At 36.0% G+C, this 21550-nt stretch overlaps 1 protein-coding gene across 1 annotated transcript; it reads left to right on the forward strand.

Moving 5' to 3' along the window:
• The first annotated feature begins 140 nt into the window (after positions 1 to 140).
• LOC116299032 (uncharacterized) lies at positions 141 to 20135 on the forward strand. Its single transcript, XM_089028132.1, has 20 exons — positions 141 to 295; positions 2952 to 3083; positions 4349 to 4426; positions 4747 to 4930; positions 5032 to 5105; positions 6544 to 6712; positions 7313 to 7419; positions 8109 to 8234; positions 9257 to 9328; positions 9441 to 9470; positions 9604 to 9878; positions 10701 to 10942; positions 11860 to 12030; positions 14276 to 14329; positions 14814 to 14938; positions 17092 to 17136; positions 17445 to 17485; positions 17935 to 18022; positions 18592 to 18695; positions 19707 to 20135. The coding sequence occupies exons 1-20, from the start codon at positions 254 to 256 to the stop codon at positions 19939 to 19941; spliced, it is 2394 nt and encodes a 797-aa protein (XP_088884258.1). The 5' UTR covers positions 141 to 253; the 3' UTR covers positions 19942 to 20135.
• Positions 20136 to 21550: the final 1415 nt, after the last annotated feature.

Here is a 21550-nt window from a genome sequence, read left to right on the forward strand (position 1 = left end):
TGAAAGTTGGTTCGGTTGAAAACGGACCAACCGTACCGGTGGCTACGGCCCTGAAATGTGAGAATGTGGCCATTTGTGACGTCGCCATTTGCACCATGAAAATAGAACTTGCCTAGAGTGGGTTCCCTGTGGTACCTATCCAAGATGGCTGACTGACTAAACAACTTGTCTTAGCTTGTTTTATTGTCTTATTTAACCTCCCTTTTTCTTACAAGATTAACTAAAACTACAGCCAAATATGTAGATAAAACTTATGGGAGTAGAGTTCGTTTTCCTATATGGACCTCCTTATGCGGTAAGTATGATTTTAGCACGAGTTTTGAGAAGGACATTTAGCTCGCGATAGAAAATATTATTTTCTCAAAGCATTTTCTTAAAAAATTCGACGATTCGGTGCTTTTATTCGTCAAATTAGGCTCTGATTCAAACGTAGCAGCGTTAGAAAAGCGAATTCCTGTATTTTTGACTTTGTAGAAATTTTGAGTGTTTTTTTAAATGATTTTTAAATGAAATATGTTAATTTAAAAATCTCGGCTGTTTATCAAAAATTATCTGCGACACAGAAAACCCATTTATTAAAATTTAATCGGCTTTACAACGTATAATATAAAGAACGAATAACCCTATAATATGTGTTAATATGTACTAAAAAATATTCTGAGCGTTTGCTGGCTATTCTACTTCTCTTCGTGGATTGATACGGGTTTTAGAACAATTTTCAGTGAATTTGCGTTGATTTGACCTCATCCAACGACCATGATCCTTTGCGTGTGTGATTCAAAAGGCACCAAAACTTGTCGATTGTTTACAAGTATTATGAGCCACACTCACCAGGCCTATCTGGGCCGATCCAAACGCGTGTAATTGACGTCAACATGTTTGATTGGCGGCAGTCTATTGCAAAGTGCACGTCACAATTTTTGTCTGGAATAGCAATGCCAATGGCGGTAAACAATAGATTGTTTTGATGTGATGTCATAGTGAAATAGGGCAATTTAGTTTATTTTAGAATCCAAACTACAGTGTACACCAGGAGGGGATCCAGAAAAGGGGGGTGCCCGAAATGAAAACAGCAATGATATAGTGGCGTCATCAACAATCCCGATCTGACCTATTTAATTTCATCTTAGATTTATTTTTTGATTTAATCTCATGTGACTCAATCTTGAGTCAAACTGAAGATTGAAGAAACAGAAATAATAAATAAGATCAAGACTTATATATTATGTACCCCCCTCCCCCCAAATAACAAAGAGCTTTTGGGTTGGGGTACACCTAAAGACACCCCCTCAATCTGCCCCTGCACACAATAAATTAAAACATGTGCATTATATCTGCTGTATAAGGTTTTATTGCATTGGGTTGGGGGTATTCAGGCAGTTAGGATTTTAATAAAAAAAGTCCTTTTTTCACGAGGGTAGCACTTAATAGCCAGTGGCTAACAAACCTGTGGCCCTCATTCCTTGAGGGCCAGCATGGGAAGCACGGGTGGCGCAGGAGTGAGCGCGCTTGCCTCTCACCAAGGCAACTCCGGTTTGAGCCTCGCCAAGCTCAGTGTTGTATGTGAGTTGAGTTGTTTGTTGGTTCTCTCCTGTGCTTCGAGTGTTTTTCTCCAGGTACTCCGGTTTTTTCTCCCTTCGCAAAGATTAACTACTAAATTCTAATTCAATCCTACGAGATATAAATGATAGGGCTAACATCAATTTATCATATAATTATCCATAAAATACCTATATTTCTCTTTTTCGAAAAACTGATATTTTTAACATGTTATTTTCACATGTGAAAATATCGTTACCATGTGTATTTAAGCTATTAGTTTATATGCATAAATTTTTTTTATAATAATAAAAAGCTTGTTAAGTTGATTTTATGGATAATTATATGATAAACAGAATATTACATGGGTGCTTGGAGAAATGAAATTTATCTTCTCATGTTGAAAATCTCTCACTCATTCGCTGAGAGACCTTTTCAACACTCGAAGATAAATTTTGTATCCTTGCGCCTATGTAATATCCTCTATATCTCCTTTCGCACTCACTGATGCGAAAAAGTTATGATATACCAAAAGAATGACTAGAAGTTTTTTGAGTAAGATATCTTACTCAAAAAAATTCTAGTAATTCTTTTCGTATATAAACCTTTGGCCCAAAGAAACATATTCATAAAAAAATTGTTTTATATGAAATACATATCATATTAACCTAGTAGGTTAGGGATTATTTTAACACTCATTAATTTTATCTCCTCATGCACCCAAACCCCTTGCACTCTTGAAATGCACAAGGTGCTCAAGTAGGGATGTTCAGTGGGGACTTGTGAACCCATGTGAATCATATCAAATTGCCCAAGATTTCCTTAAAGATTTGGAGATTTCTAAGGATAAAATATTGAATTTTGTGAACCACTTATAGTTTCACCACTGAGCACCCCAACACCCCTCTAGGCATCCCTCCTTCTTCTTCCGATATTGACAAAGGGTGTCAAGCTCAGCGGTGAATTTTATTTCTGCCAATCACAGTGCATTTAGCTGTTTTGCCACTGTATCCCAAATTTTGCGTATCTGCTTTCTTTTAACTAAAATATAATGGTACCAAAATAATATACGTGCCTACAAGAAGCAGAAATATGGAAAAGAAGTCAGAATAAAAACAATTTCACTTTACTACCATGTTTATTTCGTGGTTTCAAGCTCCAAAAATGCTTAGGGCCAGTAGTTTCCCTAATGCTTTGCACATGATCTCTCTATCCTCTAGTGAACAAGGTAATAACCAGCTTATCAAAGCACACTTTATATCTCAAATACTTTATCCAGCCTTTTATTGCTCCTGTTATATCTCAAATCTTTTATAAATAATTAATGATATTAAAATGCTATTACAAGGCTAGATATAGTTATTTTATAATCAAGCTAATGCAGCCTACTAACTAGTGTTTTTATATTGTAGGGTAAAACCCTGTTTTATTTGAAGCATTTTCAAACCACTCACCTACGTGTGTGCCCAAGTGCCATATTTGATTCTAAACCTGACATTACCTTGAGAAGCCTGATACTTAAAATTGTGACCATTTTAAAGAAGGTATGAATATTTAGATAATTTATTTAACAAATTAAAATCTGTAATAGATTCCCATTAACTGTATACTGCTACGTATTTGTCATAGAAGATTTGTTACAGCTTACCCCCTAGATTCCATTAATGGTTTCATTATTCAAGTATAGAAATTTAGTTTTCTTTCCGAGCATATCAAGCTTTACTCTATACTGTATGTTAGTGTCGAAGTTGGAGTAGAGAAAGCTCACTCCATATATGGTATGATCAATTCCATATTTGCATTGTGATGAAAAGCGGCAAACAAAAAGGCCGTCGTTTCATAACGAATTCGACGTGAACATTTTTGAAGAAGAATAAAAAAGAAAAAAAAGACAAGTAAAAAAAGAAAAACCTTGGAAAATCGAGGAAGGATACGGGGATGATGCTAACTCATGGGTCTGCCTCGCAGACAACAGACACAGAGAAATACGACTGTCAATGTTTGATATGGATACGAAGACAGAAGATTCAAAATAATAACCAATTCAAAACTGGAATTCTCTACTGATTGGATTATTATTCGATATAGGAACACCATAATCTAGTCAGAAATAGCTGAGTTTTGAATCAGTTATTATAATCAAATCCCTATTCTTGGTATTATCAGAAAGAATAATAAATTTCATCACTTTTTCCGGTCTGGTATCCTAAAAAATCATGCGTTCTGATTGGCTTTTTGAGCAGGCGGTATTTTGTCAGTATCTGCCCACGCTTGTGGACCGGTATCCTTTGCCACTAAACAACGAAACAAAACAATTGCAAAAACAAGTAAAAAAAATACATGAAAAAATAAATAAGTTATTTACCGTCCTATAGTCGGTCCGGATAGGGAAAAACCGTGTGCCCTCGGTCTTGAAAACGGACCTTGGCCTAACGCCCTCGGTCTGTATATTCAAGACCTCAGGCACAGTTTTTCCCTATCTGGACACCCTGGCTGGTAAATAACATATATATATTTGAAAAATGAAAGCATAAATGGAACCTACAGTAGGAGGGTATACTGTAAGCTTTCAAGAGCTGTTTTGACTGTAAAATGTTCAAAACTAAAATGGAATCTCAAGCGCAGTGATCGAGTTGTTTCACTTTATATTAGCTTTGAACATTTTAAGACATCATCATTTACATAACCTAGAGGATGTTTCAGGTTATCCATAAGTTTTGAAATGTGAAGATTTTTTTCCATCCTAATATATCAAAATTTATCATAATTTTGAGCATTATTTACAGCTTGTTTTGATGTGTGGTTTTAGGGTCAAAGTGTTGTTCTTGATGATGAAAATGAGTTCAGGCACACAAGAGCATCTTATATCGACCTCATCAAAACCAAGGTAAACTAGTCACAGTATTGCAGGATTTATTTACTGCGGTTTTGTGTAAAGCCGTGAATAAAGACCATATCAGTGAAGTGATACGATACCACTTCACGGTGAACTGGAAACTTTGTCCTTTATCGACTCAAATGTGTAATAAACAAACTATCACATGCTAAGAGCTTGATATCTTTTTTATTCACTTTTTTCCATATGATATCACTCACTTGCTGGCAGACTCGCTCGTTCGCAATATGAAATGCAATTAACTCGAGAATAAAAACCATATCACGCTCTTAACATGTGACAATCTCTATATATATTTCTATACTCTGAAGGTACCAGACTGCCAGCTCCTTTGTATTGAGCTCTTGGTCAATCCAAGCCATGGCCATCTTCAGTGTAACTGGGCAAGAGAATGGAACATAGCACAAGTGTTCCTTGGTGAGAGGATAATGTCCAAGTTTAATCCCTTGGAGAAGGAAAGAAAGCTTTGTCAGTGGTTTGAAGAAGAGAAAATAGGTAAAAAAAGTCATTTTCATCAATATTGTCAGTATTGATCTGTTTTAGAACAAGTCTTATCCAATATCCTTAGCAAAATTTTCTTTTACTTTTATTGCCAGATGCTCCTTGTGAATCTGAGGGCTTTGAGGTGTCTAGATTACAGATAGGGTTGTCTTGTGAAAGTCCATTCAAGGTTTGTCTAATAGACCAGTGTGAAGTTCCAAATAACAGCTGTATTTCTTGATTACAGACTCATTTGCACAGGATTAGCCTCAATTTTGTGCAGAATATTCACGTGTTCCAGTCAAGGTCCGTGGAGTTTCAGTGTATGTATTGCAATTGAAGTTGTGCATTCTTTAATTTACCTATTGTTGTTTGTGAATATTTAGACACTGATACGAGGCTAACCCTGTGTACAGTAAATGAGTCTGTAATCAAGGAACACAGTTATAATGGATGAAAATGATATCATTATGAATTTCCAAAGATCAGGAACATTTATAGCCCAGCCCCTAATAAACTCTCTCCCCTTTCCGGAAATATGGTACAGCTTATTCCTTGACGAACAACTAACTTACAAGTTCGACTTTATTACAAAAATCAACTTTAATGCAAAAAAAAGCAATTGTGCAACTCAAACAATACCAATGTTTTGATATCTCATATGGACTTTCATCTAGTTGTAATTTAGAACTTGAAAACGGTCTATTATTACAGAGTTAAACCAAGAAAACCATGAACACCTAAAATATGTCTGGAGTCAGTGTTTATTGTCAGTGCTTAATAACCATAGCGCAATTACACCAAAGTTGTTTGTCATTTAATAACTTCAAACTCCACATTTTAGTTTTATTTTCAAGAAATTTGGGAAAAAGCAAAAAAAAATTTTAGTGACTTTTATGAAAAATTTGTTATAAAATAAATCACACGATGGTTCCAATGAGTATCCATTTGGAATGAATTTATTCATTTGCCATGGTAATTTCCATGTACGATGCTAGGGATGCATGACCAGTATCTCATGTTTAGCACACCGAACCCTAGGCCGACACTAGAGAATTTACGTTTGTGCATGCTATTACATTTCAGCACGTTTTCTAAGAATTTTGAAGAGTTTGAGTGAGAAAATAAATGTTTGTTTTCTCCGAGTATACAAAACATTTTGCGAGTATACTTTTGTCAGACCAAGATACTGTATTAAATAACACAATATGAAAGATTTAGCCTTAAGTTTCAAGCATGGACACTAAGTTTTGGCATTTTGTGAAGTCCAATTTATCAGGCATGTTTGAAAGTCAAATTTACATATGTTTTGACTAATTTGCATAAGGAATTAGAGCATGCACAGGCGTTTTTCACTCGTGTCCCCTAGGCCCACTTAATGGTACTAGTTTCAGACATTTGAGAATAAAATTCTTTGTTTGAGTTGTATTCATATTCCTATGTCTTCTCATGTGCAACCGAGCACAAACCTTAAACAAAGAAATGATACTCTAGGGAATGAGGTGTGATCTGAAATGGGAAAACATTACGTCAGAGCCGACGAGGTCTATTATAATGATCTATGCTTGCAATAAATTAATATTCAAATTACACTGTCTTACTGTGTGCTGAATGATTTAACTTTTCAGTTTGAAATCCCAGCCTTGATGATTCAGATGGAAGTTCTAAGTCCTGAGAAAGCTGATGATGATCCATCCAATTTAGAAAATCTTTCCACCCTCATTAACACATGGAGCTCTGTTAATACAACTGGCAGAGTAATCTTCCTGGGTAACTTCCAGCATTCTTGCAGCCAAGGTACATGTTACTTGCACCAACAAGCAACTCTACCACATGACACTAGGTTCAAAATTCCAACCAGGGTCGTACTCTGTTAATACAACTGGCAGAGTAATCTTCCTGGGTAACTTCCAGCATTCTTGCAGCCAAGGTACATGTTACTTGCACCAACAAGCAACTCAACCACATGACACTAGGTTCAAAATTCCAACCAGGGTCGTACTGGTGAGGCAAGTGTTATGCCATCCATACTTTGCTATAGAGGCTTTGCACCATCACGTGATGGCAGCCATGACCCCTTTCAGAATCCCAGTGGAACACCCCTACCCAAATCCTGGCGGAGTACCCCCCCCCCCCCCCCGGGGTTTATTCTCCCAATTCCAATTTGATATGTAAGGCATGCTCCAATTTTAATCAGCACAGAGTATAATAATCGTAATATTCCAGGGTATTGATAAAAATAATTTAAAGGTTGAAGATTTCATTAGTAGCAATAGAGCAAACAAATGGTGTCTTATCCCTTGTAATTCAAACAAATGAATAAAGATTTAGTATAATATATTTGTTATAAGAACAAGTTTATGTTGATTATATATAATGATCTTGACTGGCATTTAGCTGGACTAGGTGAAGATGCTGGTATTGGCAAAGAAACATCTAAGTATGTTGAATGCTGTTCATGCCTTAATCATGCCAAAGAAAGGTTGAGACAACTTGCATTGAAGGTAGTGTAAAAAAATTAATGTGTAGTTCCAGAAATCATCCATACCCACCCCACAGAGGAATTTGGAATTTCCGAAGAGTAGGGGGATCAGAGAAAGAACAAAAATTACAGAGTTTGTATGGAAGAAAATTGGGATTTCTGGGGGGTAGGGGGTGTCTTAAAAAAATTCCTCCGTGAGGGGGATATGGATAATTTTTGGGACTGCACATTAAAGAAAACTCTAAAGGCGCAACATATGGTGCAATATTGTGCAAAATATTGCAGGCAGAATTGCTGAATTAGGATTGATTTCTACTTCAGCAATATTGTGTGCAGCAGATTGCACACGTAACATGGCTCACAGCATCAAATTGCCTTCAACTATCATGAGAACATACAGTAAAAGCATTTTAAAGGTATAACTGTTTTCCCATCAATTTACTGTTAATAAGAAAACTAGTTGTAAAAGACAACTTTTTGCTGTCATCTCGACAACATCATCAGGTCTAATGAAAACTGTAAACTGTACTATATGTAAATATAGCTAAAGGAAGTTTTCATTAGACCTTGTGATGTTGTCGAGATGACAGCAAAACATTGTCTTTTACAACTAGTTTTCTTATTAAATTGTATTCCTAAAAGTACATTTATCAAATTTACTGTTACCATGTGTTCTGATTGACACGAAAGTTGTTATTGTTTCTTTTTTAGGTACACACACCCTTATACTTTGCATTAGTAGACTATTCACTCCTGAAATACCCATTTATTATACCACCACAACCAGGGCAGGTAGCATGGATACAGAGACTTCACACTATTGACATCACTCACAAGGTAAACACCTATATGATATTTTTATCAAATGCAAAATAATTTTCTAGATGTATTTTCTTTGGGTAGCATGGGTGGCGTTCGCGGCTAATACATTGTCTTTCACCACTGTGAGTCCAATGGGTCGGGTCGCTGGTTCAAGCCCTGCAGTCGCCACATGTGAATTGAGTTTGTTTGATGTGTTGTTCTCTCCTATATGCTATGAGGGTTTTCTCCGGGTTCTCCGGTTTCCTCCCTCCGTAAAAACCAACATGTGAGTTGAGCATTGTGTGCATAGAATATTGAATGTAGTGGTAGTGTGTGTGAGCAAAAAGTGTCCCCAATTAGTGTGAAAGCGCTAGAACGACTACACACTTAAATAAAGATATTTTTTATTTTGTTTTGTGTGGTTCCAGAAAATATCCATACTCCGCCATGGAGGAGATCGGAAATTCCATGAGGGTGGGGGGTCGGAGAAAAAATTAAATTAGGTTTGCGTGAATAAAAATTCGAAATTACTGTACATATGGGTAGGGGAGCTTCTTTTTCGAATTCCCTCCCTGATGGGGCTTGACAATTTTCTGGACAAGTTCACATTTAGGTAAAAATTGAAACAGAAGAGCAGCCATCTGGCTGCTTTAGCTTACACTAATTGCCAGGTTTTTTATTAAACATTTTACTGCGGTTTTCCATATTCTGCAAACTCGGTTGTTGCGAGCTGCACGCTGAAATTTAGTTTTTTGCTGCTGTCGATCAAAAATAATCAGTCAGTACTTTTTATGTTCTTGACAGGCGGCAGTAAAAAACTGATTTCACAACAAGCCGTTGAAATGTCTGATTTCGTAGTCAAAACTGCAGTGTAATGCTTTGAGTTTTGAAATAATAGGTCAAGAAGATCATGAACTAACTGGAGAGCCTTGGCAGGGTTTTTATTTAAACATTGTATCATAATAAAGGAAAAACTATATGATGGATACAAATTGGAAAAAAATGTTTTTTTGCCACCATACGATTTGAAACATGCCTCATCTCCTGTTTCATTTCAGTCATCATTATATGTCTGTACAACGGAGAAACACACCAAGATGGCTCAGTCTGCTGGTTTAAAGACATTCAAGGCAAGTGCTTTCATTATTGAACATCCATTTAAACTGTTATTCTATAACTAAGATTATGAACTTTTGACTGTGGCTCAAGCCAATGATTTTTCTCTCTTATCTTTCTCACCAGGCAAAATCAGTATTAAATAATCCAAAAATCGTAAGTAGAGTCGTTACTTTATAGCTTCATGTTTTTTAAAAAGGTCACTGCCATCAGAAAAAAAATAAGCTAAATAAATAACGGCTCTAAGGCAAGTCGTTGCCATATACTAAAGGTTACTTTATAACTTCAGGTTTTAAAGGTCACTTCCACCAGGACAAAGCAGTCAGTGGTCCCTGTATGTGTTTCTGATTCGACAGTGTATTACCATGGAAACCTAATTCTACCAAGTGTTTTTGAGTTGGAATCAACAAGTTCTGCTTCTGGCGCACGACCTTCTCCACACATACCCCTCTTGGATAAAGCCAGAGATTCTTGTAAACAAGTGCAACCGCCTTGTATTGTAACAGAGTTTGCTATGGGTCGGTGTCATGGAATTTGTTTCAAAAACTTGGAAATGCTAGAGAAGTGAGTATAAGGCGTTCATCAATCTGTTATGAGGGGGCTCCCGGTGGTTTTGTCCTTCTGCAGAAGCCAAGGACCACAGAAACGGGCTCAAAGTAGAGTTGGGGGGAGGGGGGGGGGGGTAGTGGGGCTAGCCCCTACACTTTCAGGTATTTTGTATTCAATGTATTTTGCCATTTTACAAATTGAAATCTTTTATATTTTCTAATTATTCGGAAAAACACAGCATGTACCTTTAGTATACAGTGCCAAATAAATTATTGTTGTTGTTGTTGTCGTTGTCAGGTAATATTCAACACATTTTAAAGTCTCCCTCCCCCCCCCCCCCCCTTTTTAGGCTAGTCTACTGTTTTTAGATCTATTATAAGCCTCTACTTTTGAAGGTATCATGCAATGTATGAACCCAACATTAACTAAATATCAATTCGATCTGTAAGTTAGCCGTGCCATGACTTAGATAAGCCCAGAGGTTGTTTCAGGGTTTTATCTGTAAGTTAGCCGTGCCCTGACTTAGATAAGCCCAGAGGTTGTTCCAGGGTTTGATCTTTGAGTTAGCTGTGCGCTGATTTTGATTTAAACCAGAGGTTGTTTCAGGGTACGATCTGTGAGTTAGCCATGCCCTGACTTAGATCAGCCAAGAGGTTGTTTCAGGGGTCAATGCCGGGACTTTGATCAACTTGGATGTTGTTTCAGTTTTGATCTGTGAGTTAGCCATGCCTGGGTTTTCCTCATCCATACAGTACCTGCCAATGCGAATGGCAATGCTACTTAAGTACGACATTTTATCGAACAATGTTCTTAATTTAACCATATTTTTTATCATAGGTACCAAGAATTGTACAACAATTCTGCGTCACCTACTGAAGACTTCTTGTGTACTCCATTCAAACCTGACAGTATAAATCCTCTAGTAGCTTCAGAAGCTACCGATCGACAGAACATTGTTACGACTGTACCAAAATTAGCTGAAGATCAACAAGATGTTAACGCTGATACTTTTCACGAGACAGATTTGAAGACATTAAACTCAGATGGTATAACAGCTGTGTCATCTCAAGGTGAAAACGGTAAGGTTGTGTAAGTGTGTTAGCAATGTTGAATGTCGCGAAAAAAAATCTTGCCTTCAGACTTCTCTCCTTTTTCGTAAACTTTACTCTTGCGTATTTCTTTGTGCACATGGCTGTATTCTTTTTATTTGTTGTCAATGCTGTTGCTGTTGTTGTTGGTGCAATTGTTAGTGCTGTTGTTGTTGGTGCCATTGTTGTTGCTGTTGTTGCTGGTGGTGGTGTTGTTGCCGCTGCCGCTGTTGCTGCTGCTGTTGTTGCTGCTGCTGTTGTTGCTGCTGCTGTTGTTGCTGCTGCTGTTGTTGCTGCTGCTGTTGTTGTTGCTGCTGTTGTTGCTTTTGTTGCTACTGTTGCGGCTGCTGTTGTCGTTGTTGCTGCTGTTGCTGCTGGTGCTGTTGCCATTGTTGCTGTTGTTGCTGTTGTTGCTGCTATTGTTGCTGTTGTTGTTGCTGCTTTGTTGCTTATGCTGCTGTCGTTGCTGTCTTGTCGCTTTTGCTTTTGTGTTTTTGGTTATTATTGTAATTGCTCTAGTTGTTGTTGCTTTGGTTATTTCTGTTGTTATTTCTGTTATTCCTATCAGTTGCAATGAACAAAGTAATGAAATCGAGAGAGCAACTCAGACATAATATGCAAGCGATGATTAACATTAATTTTACAAATAGTTTTTCGAACTGAGTTTGAAACTAAGAAATGAAATGACTATCTTTTCCTTTGTTCGTCTTGTCGTTTAATCGTTTGTTCGTTGTTCGTTTTTTTGTTTGTTCGTCTGTTCGTCTGTTCGTCTGTTTGTTTGTTCGTTTGTGTGTGTTTGTTTATTTGTTTGTTTCATATCTTCATATTTTCTTTAGCTTATTGAATGAAAACCGCTTCACATTGTTACCTACGAATGTTAAATAAAGTGCAATGGTTTTTATTTCAAGAAAAGATACAAGGCTTAGCGTCGTATTGTATCAAGATAGAGCTAGAAGACATAGAGAGGCTTGCTCTTAGTAAAAGTCGATACAACAAAGGGAAAGTAATGCAGCACCACATCAAGGATCTCATAACAACACCTGATAATGCTGAAGAATTACTACAAATATCCTGCACTTGTAAGTATACATGTGCATAACGATAGCAAACTATAAAAAATGATATCCAAGAGAAAGAGAACGAATTCAGTAAATAGAGTAAGTGCGAACACGCAATCTGTAAAAATATACTAAAATTATTTTGCCTCAAATACCTGTATATTTAACAAATTGACATCAGTTTTTTATGTGTGTGTCCTCGTATTGGCGATAAATTGCGTCATCACATTGTCAAAGTGGTGTGGATCCGCATACTACTTTGACATTGTGATGGGGAAATTTATCGTCAATACGAGGACACACACATAAAAAACTGATGTCAATTTGTTTTTTACAATAACAAAAACGATAAAAAAACTTCTCATTTTTACTGATCAAAACAACTAACAGCGCGACTAGAAAGAGCGCGCGTTCATTTACGTCAGCTTTATCTGTCTGTCCTCTTATTGATGATAAAAAATAACCAATCAGCCCGCGAGAAATTTGTAAGTTATTGTAAATTTTCTTTCTTCAAATGAACAAGACCTACAATGCCCTTTTGTCTCGTAAGTAATATATCAACTACATGAAAAAGTGTTTCATCCGATTTCCTGACACCGATAAGTGAGTTGAAAAAAACGAGGCGGACCAAAGGAAAGTTGCTACATTAACATGTGACATCCTTTGAAAACTCTGTTGCTAGCAACGATGCACAGAAATGTTGGACTGCGTGTTCGAGCCTAAATAGAGATTTGGAAAGAAGGGACGTTATTCTAAGGGCTATGGATTGCATAACATGGACAGATCAATAAACGGTGGATGGATGAAGATTGGCTTTGAAGTCTTAATGTTACTGCTCGTTCCTTTTTACCAGGAAGGAGCAGTAACATTAAATACTTCAAGAGCTACTAAGCAATCAGGACGTCTACGACATCTACAGTCAAGATGTGGAGTTGATTTGTAAGACTGCGAACAGAGCAGATATCGTCATCACTTTCAAAGAATCCGTAAGACCAGCCTCAAACCTACTCAAAGAAGAGACATCCATTTTTTTGATCCCTGGCAACAACCTCTTGGCTGATCTGCGTTGCTGCATGCCGACTAGCTTACAGGTTGAACCCTGAAACATCAGATTGAATTGGAATCTAGCTTGTTGGGTTTCGTGGAGGAAAGAAATCTAAAGAGCTTAGAGAAAAACCAAAACTCAAAAGAGAGATCAAACAAACTTTGCTTGTTTTAGTTCATATTTGTCATTCATTTTGTTTGAATGCAGTAAGGGTGCCTGATTTCCCATAGATGTCCCTTGCCCAGTGACCCTCGGGACATATCGTTTACGTCCGAAAAAAAGCCCTCTCCCAAATGTAAACCCCAGTCGAAAATGAATCTCCCTTGTTTATAGCGGGGAAAAACTTCCTATAATAAGCCCCCCACCCCCTGAAAACATGCCCATGGATGTATTTTAAGGATTGTTCAGCAAATACGTTATGCTGTAGTCAAGCTAATTTTAATTTTTGCTTTATTATTAACACAAAAGAGAATTACCAACGTGGTAACATGGTAGGGCTGTGAACACTTTGTTGTTGTAACCAATTGAAAGGTTTAATAAATGAAATGTGTTTTAGTCACTCGGTAAAGATCTATATGTTAAGTGTATGCTACATAAAAATAAAGCTTAAATTTTGATCCGCAGCACGAAAAACTTTGAGACACAAATGAGAAACACCGAAAGTAGCTCCATCGACTTTTTGGTTAAAGTGTTCCTAATCCCTGATACAATACTTTCAGTATTGATTCTACATAATGTGAATAGTTGAATTGTGAAATATTTCTTCATTTGCATGTTGCGTCTTTAAGTTATAAAGTTCCAATATGTCAAGTTACTGTGACGTCACCCCAGGCTTCATTAAATATACAAATTTGGACTGGTTCCCACAAACAGTATCTAAAAACCATCACGATAATTCTCTAGGTTTCCACAATAAATTTGATGTCTCATAATGGCTAGTGTTTAGTAATAAAAATTAAAACAAATACACTCAAAAGGCTGGGTTGTCGTCACAGTCAGTAACATTGGAAGTATAAACCTTTATAACTTTAAGACGTAACATTCAAGTGAAGAAATATTTCACCATTGAACTATTCACTTTATGTAGAATCAATACTGAAAGTATTGTATCAGGGGTAAGGTGCACTTTAAGGCATTCTGGGCAAACATTAGGCAAGAGCAGGTTTACTCGTATGACTTACTCCTACGGTTATAACATACCATATGTTTTGTCTAATCTAGGTACAGGCTCCCAAGGACAAGATTATGATGTAATTGCCGTTGTTGGAAATCATGGTAGGCTTCATTTTAGCAATATTTTTTTGGTGAAGTTTGTATTACATCAATCTCGTACCAAGAGCCCACTTTCCTCTTGGTCAGCTCCGATAAATGTTTTGTCGTTTCTCGGTACTGACAAAAAGGAACGTGGGCTCTGGGTTCGAGATTGTGTACTAGATATGGATTTTATGGCTATAACTTATCCAAAATCAAGGCAGGCAATATTAGACCTTTTCCCTTAAAAAAACAACAACAAAAACACACACACACACACAAAACAAACAAAACAAACAAAAAACAAACAAACAAACAAAACCAACAAAACATCCGCTGTCGATGGAGAACAGTGGTGTAGCATTTTTGGCTATTTAATAGAAAATCTGACTACGAATTTTGATGATTTGTTAACAATAACGTTATGCTTATGAAGGAGTTCGAATAATGTAAAATAAAACAGTAAACCCAACGATGCTAAACGCTTTTTTTTTCGTGTGATTTCTAGGTATAAAACAGGCAAAGTGTTCGTGCCTGGATTCTGCCGGCAAGACTGGACAGTGTAAACATGTGGTTGCTATGTTACTGATGTATGTTGATATGTATGTATGTAAGGATGAACAGAATATTAAGGTAATCGCAATGTTACAGTCAATAAATCGTTAAGGGAAGCTCTAGTGATTAATGAACCGTCTCTCACCTTTATGGATGTTGGTTGGATTTTAGGAGCTGTTCATAAATGAACAAAGTAATCTATTGTGACGGCACTATATTTCAAATGCCGCGACAGCGCGAGTTCGTTGAGTTAACGCAAAGGAATGAGAACGGAGAGTAACTTTACAAAACAATTTATTGAATCGCACGACTGAATAATTTTAACTAATACAACTTGAAATCGTAAATATCACACGCTAGGAAAATAAATATCACTAAGTAACCAATACCAATCACACATACTAAGCGATTAAATATAGGATATCACACTTCTAAATTAACTCACTATTTTGGTTACACTCCACACTCGGTAACAAGAGAAGAGGTGCACTCATACCTTATAAAGTTGTTGGAAGCGTACCAAGTTGTTGTAGCATTCGGGTTCCCGACTAACACACCAAACTAGCGTGGTAACTCTCCTTTTATAGTCCAAGGATCTTGAAGGACAGCTGCCAGTCTAGCTCAGTTTTATCTTAACAACCAGTATGTCGTGCACCCCCCTTACTTAGCCTAGTTGGTAACTATGCAGTGAGAAATCTTAGTTTTCTTACCACTTCGTAATGAAGTACATAAAAACGTACATACTCCTAAAAAGACTAACTCTTTGTTTACCATCTTATGAAAAGAAATCAAACTTTAACTCAATTTGGTACGGGAATAACTTGGTTAGAATTTCCGAAATGGTAAACAGAAAATATCGTAAACAAGTCATAAACTAAGCTAAAATATTAAAATGATATTTAAGGACAACCCAGATTTAAGCGTCTGTGGCAACCGCGTATCCAACAAAACTAAACTAATTTCTAAAGAGATCGTAGGTTAATGAAGATTTAGCGCTAATGAGCACATGGCTAAACAATACGCGAACTAACCCGAATATTCCCGTGAGATCGTTATAATCGGAACCGATTTGTTAGCGTATTGTTTCAGCCATGCACAATCTATTGCTGCGGATTAACTCGTTATTCTTTGTAGTAAGAAAAGACTTCCTAAAGTTACTATAACTTTTATCCTGCTATTATGACCAACTGGGCTTGAATTTGACTTATTGACTCAATTGAATTAAATATTGAACGGTTGAGCTAATCATTAACTCGGCTAAAATTCTCTGTCGTCACACTATCCATCCATCCATTCAAATATCAGTCTTTCATTCATCGATCCATTCATCAGTCCGCCCCTCTGTCCATCCTTGCATCTATTTATCCACTTACCAATTCCCCATCTATATACTCACCCTTGCCATAGTTAATGGAGTGGAATGGTTTGGAAACTCCATAGAACAAAGCTATTGTTATGCGTTTGAGGTTGAATTGTACAATCACGTGATACTGACCGTGCACAATGAACCAAAGCAAGTATGGCTGAAAATGCTCATTTCCTTATTATTTTCATGTATGAACACTTTAAAAGTAAAAACTTTTATTCGATGACCAAAAACTATGCGAATAAATATTTCCGCGCAGATACAGTTAAGTTACTAGATGATAAAGTCAAAGGGTGGAGGAGCTCGTAAAAGCCAACAGCCATCAAGCAAGCGTCTTCTCGGATAATGACGTAAAACCGGAGGTCCCGTCTGCTTGCACTTGATCCCCGATAAAGTGCACGTAAAAGATCCTGTTGTATTTTTCGTAAGAGTAGGGGATTGTTACCCGATACAACAGTCTGACCTTTAGTCGTGGTTTCGTCGTGCGTGTGTGTTTATTTATTTTATTTTCGTATCATTTACTTATTTTTCCCCTGTGGTATGGGTTGTGTAGCGGCAGCCACAGGCGCCAAGCAAAGCTCGCAGCCTACCCCTAGAGCAGATTTGAATAGGCGCTATGTAAATATTTATTATTATTATTATTAAATAATTTTAATATTAATCATATAGGATTAATTAACAAATAATACATATATTAGAACGATTTTTAAGGGTAAAAAAAATTTATATTCCCTTATACCGTGAACAAATGGAGCAACGTTTCCTTCACTGTGCACTGTCAACGTCGTATAACAATTGATAAGGACGAACAAAAACATAGATTGATTGACTTTGTTAACATACTTTTCATCTTTAATTGCTGCAGGAGAAATTAATTCCAAATCCAGTTTCACACCCAGAGAAAAATGAGGTACAAGGCCAATGCCACTTTCACCAATTTTAGATTTTCATTTCATGCGCGTCATTTTCATTAGTATTATTATATATTATTTATTAATATTATTCATTATGTTATATATTATAGTATTAGTATTGTAAAAAGAATATTTTTTTTTGGAATTTTGGATAGGAATGGCGTGATTTGAAATGTGAAACATTGTCCTGCTCTGCGCTATTTTTACACACTACTGTAAAATAGAAATACACCACTTTTTAAAAGCTCACTTTCTTGTCTGGGTAGAAAATTGTTTAAGCAATGTAATTTTTTTGATCATTTAGAGCGGAAAACATTCAAAATCCTTTCAAAGGAAACGCAAAAGGTAAGATTATACGACAATTATATTTATGAATATTTATTTACTCGATGAATTTATTATTTGTTATTTATTATTTATTATTTATTTATTAGATTTTAGATAATATATTTTTCAAAATGTTGATATGTGTAACGTGTATAAGAAATATAAGGAAAAGAAAATGTTATGTATAGCTTTTTGTGTATATCTGTATATTGTAAAGTGACACGTCTTTGTTTTAATAAAGTATTTATTATAATAATAATAATAATAATTTTAAAAAAATGTATAATTATTTTTACTCTTTGTGAATACATTGTTAATTCATCATAATCATCATCATCATCGTATCATCATCATCACCATCATCATCATCACCATCATCATCACCATTATCATTATCATCATTATTGATTGTTGTGATGCATAGTACTGCTCTTACCTTGGACCTACTGTAGTTTATTTTTCATTAGTTCAAAGAGAGCCGCTGGTTGGCAAAACACTATTTATGTTATGAGTTCTCAAGAACTGCTGGAAACGGCGCATCAAATCTTACAAGAGGTTAGACTAACTTATATTGCAAACTTCAAAAAGAAAAGGAGAAAGAGGGCATGAAATATTGGAAAAAAGAAAGCAAAATGAAAATAATGAAAGAAAATGAAAGAAAAAAATTTAAATGAAAATTGGTCTGCCAGAGATACTTGGCCAACGACTAGCCGTATCATGGTGTAAAACCAATAAACCACTCAACTGGTCACTCAACTGCGATATCGTTGTCGGGTTCAAAAATAGAACATAAAAGCTGAGACCGAAATGGTACATGGGAAGTAACGTCAATTAGATGTATCTAGTGATACAACTCGTGAAATGTTCATAAATGTTTCACTGACAGAAAGCAAGGACGTCTTTTAACACAAGTTTCATATCGACTGTGTATCTCAAATGAATACAACAGTGTAATTACTTAGTTTCCCAGAATACCTTTCGGTCTCAGCTTCTATACATTCTGTGTTTTGAACCAATAACGATTTGGCGATTGAGTGTGTATTGAGAGTGTATTAAATTGATTGATTAGTTAATTTTAAAAATATAGTGCTTTTTTCATAATGATAGCTTTATTTCTCTTAAAGCATAGCCAAAGTAATAAAGATAAAACTGAAGACAAGAAAGATGAATCAGAAGTATTTTCCCAAGAAACAAAAACACCAAAAGATATTTTATCAATAGAAACAAGGTATGGCCTTAAATGACTTTGTTCACTCAAATTATCATTAAGCTATTCCGAGTTTGAGGGAAACCTGGGTCGAGTTGGTATTGCAGTGCATTATGGGGCTGTTTAGGAGAATTTTGCAAGATGGCGGCTATTTCGTTCCCTGAAAAGGCCCCAGTGCAGTCCCAACACGAAACGGTTTTTGCTCAACTTCGGAATGGCTAATATACTATGTTTGATATCTTAAAATTCAGACTTGATTGTGAGGCTTTAGTCTTATGGTACTTGATGTATGCACTTACACGTGGATTATGGAAAACTTTTATTGTTAGGCAGAAAAGAATATTCCATTTATTTATTTATTTATTTATTTTATTCATTCATTCATTCATTCATTCATTCATCCATTCATTCATTCATTCATTCATTCATTCATTCATTTATTTATTTATTTATTTATAAGCTTTCACCAAAAATAAAACAGCTACAAATGATAATATTAATATATGATACTAGGTGTGCAAAAAAAAAAATGAAATGATGAATAATAATAATATGATAGTGTTGGTGAGGGTGTCACAACAGAGCCTGGCTCCACATAAAGTGTACCCTTTCAAAATAATAGTAATAAAAAGAGGGTTCTGAAACAACCAAAAATTGGGAATGGGATTGAGATTGAGATTTCAAGAAAACAAGCTTGGAATATGGGATTTGGTCAAAATGGGGTTTGGGAATTGGGATTAGGACCCCCCTTTTGGACCTCTACCTAACAAGATCTAACAACAGCAGTAAAAAAAAACAACAACAACATTATTTGCACCATATGTTGAAATTCGATCGATGCACTGTAATGTAAACTCAACCCAGTATTTTCCTCAATGTTATCGATTGCATGATTACTATATATGAGGATTCAGTTCTTCACTGGCAGCACCCTTTTTGCAACTTTTTTTCTATTAGTTATTATTTGTTTGCAAATAAAGTTATTATAAATTACTGATAATAGTTGAGTGTGTTATCTTCTTACAAATACAGCCGAGAACTTCCTAGTGAAGAAGAAACTGCTGAGAATGCAAGCGATACTTCCATGAAACAACACAAGTCATTTTTTGAAGATGAGCTTTTGAAGAGATCTCCAAAAAGAAATATAACTGAGAAATGCAATCAAACTATTGAAGAAGAAAAGACAGATATAACTTGCTCGCTTCATGAAGAAACCAAACGACAGAAAACAAGTTACGGAAAATCAATATTAGATGAAATTATCTGAAACAGGGATTGCTAATTTTCGTTCAGCATAATGGTTAATAGGCCACGTTCGTTCTTGGCAGAGACATAAGTAGTAGGGTAGGGGCAGCACGAGCCCTTTTTTGGACGGGGAAGGGGACGGGGAAGGACGGGGAAGGACGGGGAAGGACGGGGAACCTTACTTATTCGTCAAATATTAGCATAAAACGACGGGTAGGTATTGTTTCGGGTTACCATGACGACCAATTGACGTCATAAGACTATTGTTGACCGGTATGAACAAGTCTTTGTTTCGGGAATGGTGGGCCAGTGATGGGCACCTCTATTGTTTATTAAATGGTTACCATAAAATGACGAGCAGACTATTGTTTATTAAATCATTACCATAAAACGACGGGTAGGTATTGTTATGCAAGTTTGTGCAAGTCTTTTGTTTAGCAATCCAATTTATAGAGCGCGGGGATTTTGAATTTTTTATTCCAAAACTCAACCAACCAACCAAGCAGGCAAGACCTAAAAATTTACTTTTGAGAAACGCAATTGCTACGTTATTCCAGTTAGGCTCTCGAGGAGTATTACGAGTATTACGCTACCGTCAATGAATTCAAAAGACTAATGAAAATAAATGTTTTTTGAAACAATATTATGTGTTGAGCAAATTCATGATAACATCCTTCCATAATTCTTTTAAAAGCAAACACCAAAGTTCAGCAATCAACCAAGTGTAAATCTTCCAAACTCATCAAACTCAAGAAATACTTCGAGTATTTGCTCGCAATTCCAAGGTTTGAAAGCAGATTTTTAAAGGACTCATTGGTGTATCGAGGCTCAGTTCTATGGAATCTAATAATTTGTAATATTGATAAGGTAACACATTCAAATTTTAAGGACATCAAAGTACAGCTCAGTGCCAAGGACTATTTTATAAATTTCAATTTTGACTCTACTGCCTCGACGTCTCGCTTTAGAAAAAAGGACTTTGTATATATGTAACATTATTTTTATTATGGAGTGAATGTAACTGCGCGGGCTGTTGGACTCGCTATGGGTGGCGGGTGCTGTTCAGATGAGGTGAATGCCTATTGACAAGGTGTTCACCGCATTTGTCTGTGTTTTCTGCCCCTGGCGGGTCTAATAGCTTGCGCAGTTTGTGTATGTGAATGTGTGTGAGAATTATATATAAGATATTTAAAGTTATCTAAGTTAATTAGCTATATTTTTACAGATTCATACTTATATTATATTTTATTTATTTAATTTATTTTATGCACGACCCCACAAGCTTTTAGCTTTAAATTTTATCGTGTTTAAATAAAGGTATTCTATTCTATTCTATTCTATTTGCTGACTTTTGCATCCAACACAATGCACTTAATGACTCATAAACGATAAACAATAAGACCTACTAAGTTCTTCCTAATTATGCAAAAATCAGCTGAAAATGATTAGTTCTGTTATCTTGTTCTTTATTATATAAACCGCAATCGTTCTATTTCATACTGGACCATAGTACGATGATTCTGAGTTCCCTTGGCATTCAAGCTTATTAATGCTGTCATATCTCTTTCCTTCAATCATTTTTTGTCACGTGATAAATAAGACACGGCATCAAAGCAATTTTATGAATGCAC

The sequence above is a fragment of the Actinia tenebrosa genome, unplaced genomic scaffold, assembly GCF_029948245.1.
Source record: "Actinia tenebrosa isolate PJP-AT-01 unplaced genomic scaffold, QUT_ActTen_1.0 PGA_scaffold12__29_contigs__length_12842862, whole genome shotgun sequence".
Classification (NCBI taxonomy): domain Eukaryota; kingdom Metazoa; phylum Cnidaria; class Anthozoa; order Actiniaria; family Actiniidae; genus Actinia; species Actinia tenebrosa.

Excerpts from the sequence above, each read along its gene's own strand:
- LOC116299032 (XM_089028132.1), top strand. The coding sequence starts at position 254 with ATGGGAGTAGAGTTCGTTTTCCTATATGGACCTCCTTATGCG. Across the intron at positions 9,329-9,440 it reads CTGGTTTAAAGACATTCAAG|GCAAAATCAGTATTAAATAA; the intron begins GCAAGTGCTTTC and ends CTTTCTCACCAG. Across the intron at positions 14,330-14,813 it reads TGCCGTTGTTGGAAATCATG|GTATAAAACAGGCAAAGTGT; the intron begins GTAGGCTTCATT and ends TGTGATTTCTAG.